The 12,134-nt window shown below is 54.4% G+C and overlaps 5 protein-coding genes across 5 annotated transcripts; 2 read left to right on the forward strand and 3 right to left on the reverse strand.

Moving 5' to 3' along the window:
* Positions 1-1,655: 1,655 nt before the first annotated feature.
* COCSADRAFT_279345 (uncharacterized protein) lies at positions 1,656-4,143 on the reverse strand. Its single transcript, XM_007707714.1, has 5 exons — positions 3,689-4,143; positions 3,042-3,168; positions 2,565-2,629; positions 2,346-2,431; positions 1,656-2,190 (listed from the first exon to the last, which is right to left on the reverse strand). Exons 1-5 carry the CDS (start codon positions 3,909-3,911, stop codon positions 2,038-2,040), a joined length of 654 nt encoding a protein of 217 aa, XP_007705904.1. The 5' UTR covers positions 3,912-4,143; the 3' UTR covers positions 1,656-2,037.
* An 805-nt stretch (positions 4,144-4,948) lies between these two features.
* On the reverse strand, positions 4,949-5,469 carry COCSADRAFT_279422 (uncharacterized protein). The gene has a single exon (XM_007707715.1). The coding sequence runs from the start codon at positions 5,328-5,330 to the stop codon at positions 4,962-4,964; it is 369 nt and encodes a 122-aa protein (XP_007705905.1). The 5' UTR covers positions 5,331-5,469; the 3' UTR covers positions 4,949-4,961.
* Positions 5,470-7,322: 1,853 nt separating this feature from the next.
* COCSADRAFT_103706 (uncharacterized protein) lies at positions 7,323-8,984 on the forward strand (the record flags this gene model as incomplete). Its single annotated transcript, XM_007707716.1, has 1 exon — positions 7,323-8,984. The coding sequence occupies one exon, from the start codon at positions 7,323-7,325 to the stop codon at positions 8,982-8,984; it is 1,662 nt and encodes a 553-aa protein (XP_007705906.1).
* A 92-nt stretch (positions 8,985-9,076) lies between these two features.
* Positions 9,077-9,595, forward strand: COCSADRAFT_279378 (uncharacterized protein). The gene has a single exon (XM_007707717.1). The coding sequence runs from the start codon at positions 9,168-9,170 to the stop codon at positions 9,561-9,563; it is 396 nt and encodes a 131-aa protein (XP_007705907.1). The 5' UTR covers positions 9,077-9,167; the 3' UTR covers positions 9,564-9,595.
* A 1,064-nt stretch (positions 9,596-10,659) lies between these two features.
* On the reverse strand, positions 10,660-11,239 carry COCSADRAFT_279441 (uncharacterized protein). Its single transcript, XM_007707718.1, has one exon. The coding sequence runs from the start codon at positions 10,997-10,999 to the stop codon at positions 10,673-10,675; it is 327 nt and encodes a 108-aa protein (XP_007705908.1). The 5' UTR covers positions 11,000-11,239; the 3' UTR covers positions 10,660-10,672.
* Between the last annotated feature and the right edge of the window lie 895 nt (positions 11,240-12,134).

Genomic DNA, 12,134 nt, shown 5'->3' on the forward strand with positions numbered 1-12,134 from the left:
GCTAGCAGCGGCAAAAGAGAAGTGTGAACCGATGCTCGTAGCTCTGGCAACTGCAACTAGCAGCCCACGCGGGAAGCTAAAGTGTCGTGGTCGCGTTGTCAGAACGATAAAAAAAGAAAAAAATCAAGATGCAAAATGGCCCAAAGAAAGTTAAGATCATGCTAGTTGATTTGGGCTCACACCGCCAATTCCGCTACGTTACCTTGATTTTTTTCTTTGGTAGTAAGTAAAACTGCGCCATGGCATGCTTGCTTCCCTAGGGGCAACGCGATAGTATAGAACGCTAAAGGACCGAATCACCTTCGGAAAAAGCCCAACCAAACCACCAGAATTTGCGCACATGACCCCCTCCATTTCGACACAAGATAGTAGTAGTTGGTCTCATGTCTCTTTTTCATCATCTACCTTTTGCCATTTTTTTTCTTCTTCTCGGGCGACAGCACGGTCCCCCCGCTCGTGATATGGGCTATTAATTCTGGGTTAGTTATACACTACTGTTAATAATAAACATTCATGTCGTCATCCACCACCCGCTCATCGGGCCATGTCGGGCCACCTTGGGCCACTACACACACACCATGCTGACTAGAAACGAGAGAGACTTGAATGCTAACAATATTCGCAAGGCCGCGTTTCGCGCCGATTAAACAGGATTTTCGCCGAGAGCGGCATCCCGCCTTGCTGGATAGACTGTGCCCTCTCTGCACATGGCCGAGACAGGCTTAGCAGGACAGTTTGGAACCAAAATGCCTCCCACACCTCTCTCTCTGGGATTGCGCATTGCCGTGGGTGGCGCGCAAGCGCTCATGGACTTAATGGTGCGGGGAAATCCTCATTCGCTACTGGTCCCCTGCAACATGGGCTGCTGCTGCGACGACACCACCACCACACCTCATCGCTTCACGATAACATGGCCCACCCTACTCGGATGGACTATGTAGATCACGAGGCCCCTCGCGCTCCCGCCATCTCCCTCTAGCTTGAGACGATCAAACGTTTAGTACTATCGTTTCCTGTCCATCGCTGCGTGGGAGGAGTTCACCAAGGAAACGGAGAGGGGTGGAGGGGAACGGAGGGGGAGGGGGAGGGGGAGGGGCAACGACGGAGGGCGTGTGCGCTCGCCTTTTTCCGTCTTGCGCGATTTGCGATAACACTGACGAGCCGTTCGCATACAAACTATATGCATCCACCCGCCGAACACATGCGAACAAGCGCACATTGCAAGATCAGCGCAGATGTTGCCATATAGCGCCGAAAGCCGTTCGTAGCCCATTTGGCCTTTGGAGACGCCTTCGGGACCCTGCCTTGATCGGCCACCACCCTGCCTTAGACGGCGCTGACCCTGCGCTGATCGGTCTCAACCTCTCACCCGCCGTGCATGCAACAGATGTCGTGAGTCGGGTATTCCGTGAGACTTTCAACTTGAAAGGAGAAGAAAAAAAATCTTTGGGTAAGCAAGTAATCTACAGATCGGCACAGCCAAGGACGAGTCCGAACAGCCACGAGGGGGAACATTTGGGCAAGTGATCAACCAGATAGGTTAATTTAGAAAGGCTTGGTCGGGCGTGGATGAGACAAGCTCACTCATGCTTCGGAGAAATGTATCAGATATGTTGGTTTGATGGAACAACCTGTATTCGACCCTCTGCTTCTCAGCTTGATTCAGAATGGCCGTAGGCGATAGCACTTGAAGCTTCCAAATACACCAGTGCAATGCAGACACGGCGCGCTAGGTGCTAGTCTGATTGCCGCCTCGTTCAGTGTGCCGCTAGCACCACGCCAGCCGATCAGTCAGGATGCAGCAATAAGAGGCGTGGAGAGAGGCGTATATGTGACTATGTAGCGTGATGGGATTGGAACATGACATTGAGAGATCCTGGCAAGTCGACTCTTCGCGTACAAGGGCAATATACAGCCCTGCCAGACATGCTCATGTATTGTCCGACACGCGTCGCATTGCGACGACACGCCCGTATTCGCAGGAGGGGCATAGCCACAATATTGAGCGTGGCGCCGGCAAGGTTTCAAGAACAGAGCCTAGTCGCTCATCCAGGCGGCGACGCGGTTTCCTCCAAAGCGCGCAGCAAAACGTAGACCAGAGGAGCCCATGGGGAAGTAGGATACGATGTACCAAACCAGGGAAACTAGCTGAGCGACAGCCGCAATGAAGGTGAGAAGGGTGCTATGCAGCTAGTCACGCGAACATTGTCAGCGAGAGCGAGCTGGGTGGAGCGCAATCGATAAGGACTGGCGTGGAGTGGGAGGGGCACGCGGACAGGGATTCGGGGCAGAAAGCACCAGGGTTGACATGTTGCAGGGATTAATACGCTAGGAAATGGACTTACACCTAGGGAGAAATACAGCGTGAGGACGATGCTGCCAAAATACGCGGCCGTGAACGGAAGTCTGGAGCCGGAGATAAGGTGGTGAACTAGAAGCGGGATCAGTAAAGGGCAAATGCAGTCACTCTGTGTGTGTGGGTGTGTGGATGCATAATGATGAGATGGAAGGGTGTGGATTTGAGGTGATCAGTGGTGATGTTGGTGCAAACAAGGCTTGCTTACCATATTGTATCGGGCCCATCAGGACACCCCATGCAGCTAGAAAGAGAAGGCTACCCATAGACCATCTAGAATGAGACCATGGTGGTTAGCACTAGCGTTCTTCAGGTGACGTGCATGAGACTTGGCATATAGTCTTGACTCGATGAAGGCTGTCTGTACCCTGCAGCGCGCCGAACCTTGGACCCGCATGATCGCTGCAGAGGGGTCCAGTGCCGATGTTACAGTGGCTAGAAAGGTCAAGTGGCACATGGATTCGATTCGTCAAAGCTGCCGTCCGCAGTACATGAGCGGGGACGTGTAGCAGTTGAACGAGTTGCATGAGTTCGCATAGCCGTGCCGACGAACAGATAGGCCATGTGCCACTGTCTATCTCTCTGTCTGGGATCACCTTTACCAGGGCAAAGGAAGGTAGCGCGGGACAAGGAGCTGGGCGGCTATGAAGGGGGGGGGGGCTGTGAGGGGAGGCAGATAACTCACAAGATGGCAAACTTGCGCGGCCTAACCAAAAAGACAGGCGTAAACATGAGGCCAATGCATGTAGCAAACATGGCCAAGGCAGCAAGGAGCAGGCCGCCAAAAACGAGCAACCGGTCCCACCGACTTACTGCGGGTATTGGTCAGCACTGAGGGAAGTGGTTCAAAGACAGGCAGAGTGAAGAGTGCAAGCGTCGTGCATGCGAGATGGGTGACGCAGGAACTCCCTCTTGTCACATTGACGGTTGGCTGCGCGGCGACTTTGTCGGGTGCAGGAGCAGGAGCAGATGACAGGTCGAAGAGGGAAGAACTGGGAATCCCACTACTGGGCGGATGCTCATTTCAACATTGCCATGTGCCGGGGAAAAATGTGGATGCGGAGACAAAGAAGCAAGGCTGTGCATGTGAAACTAGCCCGGAAGCATCGTCGGCTGATGACACCACGAGCCATGGGCCAGTCGGTGGTATCGGTGCTTGCAAGAGAAATATATAAGATCGAGGGGCATCGCGTAATCGAAGCAGAGCAGGGGGTTACGAGGCGCGAAACGACGCGTAAGGAAGGTAGACGTGTTTTGCCACTGGCAGAGCAGAGGGGGAAGGAAGGGACGAAGTAAGGGACGAAGTAAGGGACGAAGGAAGGAGCAACTTACGCGCAAACCAGCCCTCTTCTTCCTCTCTTCTCGTCGGGGCGGGCAGAGGGGCACCGGGGTTTGTTTCGGTGGTAGGGAGTTGCACATAGCCTCCCTCGCCAAAGGGATTCAGGTTCTGTATTCTATCGAGTAGCGAGGGCGGCGCGGTGCTCACGGGGGCCTGCGACTCGCGCCTGGACCAGCCAAGCGAGTTCATGGATTCTCGGAAGGAAGCGGACGCCATTGTGGGAGAGGGTTGTAGCGGTGGAGGGTGGAGGAGCACGAGATGCTAGCGCCGTGTGGTTGAGCAGAAGAAACCTGCTGCTGGGCACGGCGGTCGCGAGCGTATATGGAGGCTAGCAGAAATAGGCGTGGGCGCGGGGGACGCGACTTGGGTTCTTGGGTACCAGCGAAGGTTTGGGAGAAGCCGCAGCAGGCGACACCCAGAGAAGATGGGGCCTTGGGTAGGAAGATAGTAGGGATGTTAGGGAAGTGCCGTAGCAGTAGAGGGCGTGGCTTTGGCAGAGTTAGATAGATGGTGCTTGGCGCGGCGGGCGATGGAGACGGGGTTGCAAGTATGCGTGCGGTCGTGGGATACTCGAGTAGGAACAACTGCCCACGGACCGGAGGATTTCGTGCAGATGATGTCCGTGCGGTGTAGAGTCGGAGTAGACGTGGGAGTAGGCGACAGAGACCCAATGACAGAAGTCAGACAGGCGTCTCAGACACGGTGATGGGTGGGCGAGGCTTGTGACGAGGCGGCGAGGGCGAGGGCGAGGGCGTCCAGTGTGGCCGGGAGGGGGCGGAGGTGTGGCTGTGGCCGGGGTGATTGGTCAGGAAAGGGCAGGCGGTGGTTACAGTTACTAGAGTAGAGAAGATCGGTGATGGGAGATAGGAATGTAGTCTGCTCGCCGCCCAGGAGTGGAGTAGCGCCGACTGCTCTTGCGAAGGCGTGTGAGTTGGTGCGAGGGCCAGCCTGCCATGCTTTGCACACTTGGACTTGCTAGGCCATTGCAGCGACTAGCGCGCGATCGCCTCCCGCTGCGACTCGCAGTGCTGGGTGAACCACGCGGCCGAGTCGGGTTAGCGCAGCCCTTACACATGCCCACCCACACCCACACCCAGACCATGCTCACCCGCACCCATACCCATACCACGCACGCCCACACACACACACACACACATGGCCGTTTGCACACACACACACACACACACACACACACCCTCGGGCCCAGGGCTGCCTTGGAAAGCCGGGCAACATATAGATGACGTCCTTTGCGGGCCTGCTAGTGAGTCACATCGCGCGTCCTCTACCAGGGCTGGCAGGACCGGGTAGCTGAGACACGACGGCTTGCGAGTGACCAGACGAGGCCGCTTGCAAGCCGGATGGTGTCCGCATCGCCAGGGTTGGACGGTGGGCTTGCGGCTTGCAGACTGCCTCGTCCTGATGCGACGCGACAGGTAGAGGCACGGCGAGCAGAGAGGCGCGTTGCTCGTTGCTGAGCCAGAGTATATTATGCTGCCGTGCCGCGTCCGTCGGTGGCCCAATAATTGTCTGTCTCGCCCTTGCTGCAATAGAATGCACGCTACATAGTAGTTGTAGTAGTAGTAATCCGCACCTTACATTACATACATCCGTACATATATATATATGTACATACATACGCTACACTAGACACCGACAGCCATCCACCCCTCTTCGCAACACACAATCTATCACGACATATACAGCGCAGTACCCCTCCGGCCCGGCCTTCCCCCCATCTCACAACGTCGCCTACGCCCTACGTCACCCGCTCGGCGCCGCGTTGCGCAAACCACTGCAGCGGCTGTCGCCATTGCTCTGCCTCTGCCTCTTGCTGCACCACGCCGCCCACTGGACGCCCGCTTGTCCTCGACCGCTGCCACACAGCATCGGCTAGTAGTTCGCTGCCACGGACTGATTCGCCGGCCGGCCATAGCTGCTTGGCGCGCCCCGACTAAGAACACCACCCTCTCTGACCGCCTTCCGGCCTAGGGCCTCCTCCCACACCGCGCCCTCGCTCCCTCGCTTGAGCTGCCCCGTCTCTCCTCTTCTCAGAGCCGCGGCAGCCATTGCATCGCTGTTGCAGACTGGGCCGCTCCCATCGCGCCTCCTGCCCCCATCGCCCAGAAGCTGCACCGCGCCTAGCACGCTTCATCCACCGCTTGCTGCTGGGAACATCCTGCCACCGCCCTCCCCACCACTAACCCCCCGGACCGCCTACTCCAGAGCCCACTCCTGCTATTTTACCCACCCCCTCCACCGCGTTGCCCCAAAGCCCTCACAGCGCATCCCACCACGCACACCAACTCACCTCCACTCCACCAAACTCCCCTCGACACCCATCCAAAGCCCCCCGCTCTCACCCCCGTCGACAACAAACAGGCTCCCCTCGGCATCATCACCGCCACTACCACCACCACTACCACTACCTTCAACCTCACTCTCCAACCCCCAAGTTTGCTCCCTCTTGCACACCAGCAGGTAGCCGACTATTCTCCCAACTTGTTCACTCGACCTCTCTCCGAAAAAGAGAAGCCGAGTCTTCCAGCTGCCATCTCCATTGAGCATTGCTGGAATCGAAGGTGAGTCAACGCTGCTCGGTGCTCTTTCCTTGAACAACCACCACCACCACTACCATCACCACCCCTCCCTCCTTCCTTCCTTACCACCCCTTCACCACCGTCCTCGTGCTGCGCTTCAGCCTGGGCCAGCCTGGGCTGCCTGGGCTGTAAACAAAAAAAAGCCCCCAACACCACCCCGGAGCAGTGACACTGTTTCGCTGCTTTGGTCCTCCCGTACCACGGTCCCCACAGTGCCGGCGTGCAGCACGGCTGTCGTCCTCCGTTGCCTGCCTCGCGGGTTACCCATCTGTGCGCTACACGCATGCACCCGACCCTTCAACCACCCAACACTTGCCCTGCTGGACTGTGCGCTGACATGTCTTTCTCAGTATCCAAATTCGGCCCACAGCCACAATCACCCGCCGCAGCCCGCAATCTGGCTCCGAAGATAGGCCGCATCCTTGCTTCCCCCCACGCCCACCCATAACCATCTCCGGAACACCCAACCCGTGGTATCCGTTGCCCGGACAAGTGAAGTGAGTACCTTCCGTGACAGATGACTCGTGCATGCCAGACATGGTGCTAATGCCCTTCCCACAGACAAACACTAGCTTCCCCCTCCCAACAAGACCAGAGGCTTGCTAGCGAGTATCAGGCGTCGCTCTAAAGATTCCTTAGCTTGCTCGCGCCCTCTTTGTGCTCACCACACAGCAAGCGTCCGTCAATTCCCATATAGGGACACAGGCCGTCTCGTGCTGCAACCATTCTGCCAGCTTGCGAGTGCGTCCCTCGGTCACTGGCTTGAGCCGACGATAGATCGTTTCAGATCTCAACGTTCGGCACAAGCAACCGCCCTCGGCCACACCCATCCACAATTCTGGGATACTGCAACCCACAGTAATGCCAAAGCCTAGTAAGTACGCCTTTTAGTAACGTCAGTTTATCCTACATTGTCACGAGAGCACCATTCTGTTCCACTCGATCCGCATCTCTCGCTTTCTATATCATTCCTTCTGCTCGTCGGCGAATCCTCCTCGCTCAGCACATTCTTTCTTCCGTCATTTCCACCATGTACTACGGAACCATACTAACTGTCCCTGAAGCGGACGCTCTCTTCACTCCTCCCTCTTCCTACTCTCCCCAGAAGCCGATTGCGAGGCTGGACCTTGGCTTCGAGTCCCCCTCTGACGACGTGCTAGACGCTGATATCTTCAACATGAATGGTACAGGATCACCTCAACCATATATCAAAGAAGAGGTCGACGACATGTCTTTCAACAGCCGCTTCATGGGCCACAATGGCCTGGACATGAACCAACAATACACAAACGCCCAGTTCTCCGGACACGAGAACGCAAGTGGCATCAACCCTTCCGAGCTCAACATGAACGGAAACATGATGGGCAACCACTTTGGCACTAACAGCTACATGCAGGGTGGTGCTGGCATTGCCGACGACGAGCTTGCCGAGTCGCTTGGCACCTTTGAGCAGCAACCGGGCGGCTTTAACAACTTTTCTCAGGACCAAATGAGTCAACAGCAGGACTACTACCACAGCCACGCCAACAATGCCAGCGTGAACCAGGTCTATTCCAACACCCCAGACGACCTACCCATTCACAGTCCTTTTGTACACCCTGGCAATTTTGACTTCAACCAGTACCAATCAGGATCGCAGATGAGGAGCTTTTCCGGCAGTATGCCAACTGGCTCTATGCGCCAGCGTATCACAATGAGCAGGACCACCTCCGACAACCGGGCTCCCATGTCACCTAAGACGCCTGCTATGGCTGGCCTCCACCTTGGTACACCCGACTCGGGTAACTTCACCAACACCCAGCCCATCATGACCAACATGCACCGACACCACAAGAGCATGTCTGGCCAGTGGGAGGGAACGCCAGGGAGTGCCCACTCATGGATCGATTCGCCTACGGCATCACCCCATACTGGCGGTCTGCACCATCAGCAGATCACCGACGTCTTGCATTCGGGCAAGCACAACTCACTCCCCGCCAAGGTTGATATTGGTCAAAACGCCGACGCTAAGAAGCGCCGACGCCGCGAGTCGCACAACTTGGTGGAGCGTCGCCGCAGGGACAATATCAACGAGCGCATCCACGACTTGTCTCGTCTTGTACCTCAGCACCGTCTAGAGGATGAGAAGATCCGCAAGCACATCAACAACAATGGCCCACTCTCACCTACCATGGCCACTAGCGGTATGTCACCACCACAAGCCACGTCACTTCTAGCTGGCGGAAGTGGAAGGCGAGCAGCCGGTAACATTACACAAGGTCTGCCAATCGAAGAAAAGGACAAGGGTCCTAACAAGGGTGATATTCTCAACGGTGCCGTAAGCTGGACACGTGATCTCATGTGGATGCTGTCCAAGAAGATTCAGGAATGCGATGAGCTGGCTGCACGACTCCAGCAAGCAACTGGTGAAGAGTGGTCTGTCGAACAGTCCGAGGACGAGAAGCGAATGAAGACGGAAATCCTCGATGCGCTTGAGAAGAACGGCGCCGGTACTTTCAGATACTCGCGCGGCCCCGGCTCAGGCCTGCGAGTACCCAAGCATACCAACCTGGCTGGTGAACCCCTCAACGGCGTCTCACCACAGAGCCTTAGTCCAGGTATGCAAAGCACTGGTAGCGGTTCTGGATCAAACCAACCGCAGTATTGGACTAGCCTGAAGGAGGAAGACGAGTACGGTATGGACATGGGCTGAGGCTGAGGCCCTTTGAGAAGTCTTTTCCTACTGTTGGCCCTGTCTGTCTTTTCGCCGATTCCTTCGTTATGATACCCCGCGATACCCCGCATCCGTTCCTGCATCCTGCCGTATGCATACCCTGGAGCCACCACATTCAGGCTATATCCGCACGGTGGAAGAACATTTCCATGTGACGGCTCCATGTGTACCGTCTCTGCTGGACAAGGACGAACAAAGCTTCCCGCTTGCATCACAGCACTTCCCATCTCGTTGCGTAATATCTCTATCCACTCATGGCACATCATCACCCCGGCGTCCTTGGAGCTCCCTTACGAATCCAGGCTACTACCGAGTCCTTATGTCTTTACGATGTCAACGCCGGGCTCTACACTCCCATCATCACCCATTACATGGCAATCTCATATGTCTGTTTCAAGGTTGTGGCTCTGTTTTGTTTTCTGGCAGATCTATGGCCCTTTGTTTGCTATCTCTCTAACTGATCTTTCTTCGGATATCTATAGCATGTACTGTTTGTTTTGTCGGCTCAGGTTTGCATATTACCACTCTGATTTTTTAATATACCGTTTTGGCCAATGAAGTTACATCATAAGCATGGATCGGCGTGTTCGATTTATGGCGTTTGTGGTATCTGACGCTGATGTTACTGGGGAAGACGAGGTTCTGCGTCATGATAGGCTGTTTGGGAACGTTTATTCACTCGCGTTCTGTTTTCGTTAGGCACTGGTTGTTTTAGTTCTAGTTTCAATCTCATGACATAACAAAACTTCTTTGGCATGTGCTTCGTCTTCGTGTTGTGGTCGCCTAGAATGAGGCTCTCAAGCGCTGCAGGTAGCCACGCCCTTGTTGATTATAGTGTGTCCTCCAGGTAAGCGTCATAAAGGGCAACAAACATGACGCCTCGATAAAGTTGCTGCTATCCGAAAAGAGTTCACCGCAACAAACACATGGGAAACCGGTTTCAGGCAGCCCATGTCTCGAATCCCGGAAGGCTGAATACTCTAGGGTTAGGGAGGTAGGTCCCTCAGGCGAGAGAATGCGATTACTTCAAATCGCCTGGCTAGCAAACATATTGTTTTCTCCATGGGCAATCGCGCTAGATTTGCAAAACAAAACAAAACAAAACAAAAGCAAAAAAACTTGCCGACTGCACACATTAATCGTCTAACCCTGCATCCTTATCCCGCTCTCTTCTTCTTATGTGGAACGGGAGAGGAAGAGAAAAGATCAAGTCTTGCAGTGATGAAGCTCAAAAACTGAGGCGATAGCAATGGGTTTTCGAAGGTTTATGCCGCCTAGAACGCTTATTTTGTCTCTACTTCCAATTTGCCTTACTTTTGGCCCCATAAGATTGAGATGGCGGGACTCGAGGAAGGGGGGGCAGTACAAAGAGTATGTACTAGGCTAGGTGCCCTCCTTTTTTTTTGTCTCAGTTGAAATATTGTGCTGCCTTGGCCGTGAGCCTTGTTCGCATGGAAGATGTGGATGAAGGACAAAGGGAGGAAGACTTGCGCTAGGACCGGGTTGTGAAGGATCTGGAAACGGGACTTGTGCGTGATACTCAAGTGGCGATATCCCCGTCCCTTTTGCTATACATACGCGCAGGGCAGGACAGGGCAGGCAGGTTAGGCTGGCAACTTGTGGCGGCTATCATGCCTCGGTATCCCCCCTCCTCTTCTAAACCACGATCACCTCCCTAACCATCTCTTTGACGAGACAGGCTTTCCTTCAAAAGTAGTGTTTACGTATGCGTGTGTGCAACGTCCGCCGATCGATCCCCAGTGAGAGGGAGAGGGGGGGGGGGGTTCCTCCAAATCCTGTCTGCAGACCCGCAGCCAATCACATGGAAGCGTCCGTATCGCACGAACTGGGTCACGCAAGAAACGGTTGCGGTACCACGAGTCGGTATGCAGGTAGCCGTGTATGCGAGGGTAGGGAACGGGGGTAGGGTGGTGTTGTGGGAGATGGGATGGTGGATGGAGAGGTGAGGAGGGTTTTGGATTTTTCATCTTCATGCCCTATTACCTGGATCTATTCTTCAAGTATCTCAGTATCGAACATTTGTACGATAAACCATTCTCATGAAGCCCCCCCTCTCTCTCTCTTGACAACACCGCCTTACGCCCTCAACATCCCTAATCCCAAACACTTTCCCTCGAACCGGCCAAACAAGCAAAGATAAATGCCACAAAGACCTCTCATACATTTACCACGAAACGTATAAATTGCTATCGCTCACTATGTTTAAATACCCAAAGACTTCTTAACCTCTCTACTTCCTACTTACTACTACACTAACACCTTCTTACACAACCTGCATCCTCCACAGCATATGCGTTACGCATTACGCATTACGCACCCCCCTCTCCCCCGTCGCGCCATCGAACTTTTCCCAAGAAAGTGGTGGGTGCGTAACGCAACACGAGAAAATCGGCATCTGACAACGAGGTTGTAGTAGTAGAAAGCAAAAAAAGGATCTGGGGGGGAGGGGGTTTATGTCGATCACTCATCTGTACAACAGTCGCACACTCAATGCGATCGACAGAAACAGGGTCCTAGATCTGGGGGTTTCTTTTTTGCGCAGGTTAGGAAGAGAGGGAGAGACATGTCTCGGTTGCGACGGCAAGCGTTATGTGGCTTTTTTTTTAGCTAACTAAAGATGGGTTGCTATATATATGTGTGCGTGTGTGCATGGGAATGTGAAAGTATGTATGTACGTATGTGGGTGTGTGGATATTTTTCTGCATGTTAGATGTCAGGCTGATACTGGAGTAATAGTAATAGAGGTTAGATCCGGCAACAACCTTTTTTTGAGGGAGTAAAATGAGAGGAGAGAAAAAGAGAGGTGTGATGGTATAGGACTAGAACCCCGCCTTCTCACATTCCTCCCCCCCCCCCATACACCCCCTCCCCACTCACACAAAAGGAGAAAAAGCAGTCATATGGCCTTTTGACTACGCGCTGTTTCTCCACCTGTCGTGGTGCATCTGGTCACAGCCCATCTTTTGAATGGTTTGCAAGCATCTAGGTGCACCAACCCAAGCTGGCTATTTGTAGGAGTAAGTGTCCTTTCCCTGCTGTCTCTGTTGCATGCAACCCTGGTTCCATGTCCGTCATTAGCCATTTCAGTTCAGTTCCCATGCCCCCATT

The sequence above is a fragment of the Bipolaris sorokiniana genome, assembly GCF_000338995.1.
Source record: "Bipolaris sorokiniana ND90Pr unplaced genomic scaffold COCSAscaffold_20, whole genome shotgun sequence".
Classification (NCBI taxonomy): Eukaryota; Fungi; Ascomycota; class Dothideomycetes; order Pleosporales; family Pleosporaceae; genus Bipolaris; species Bipolaris sorokiniana.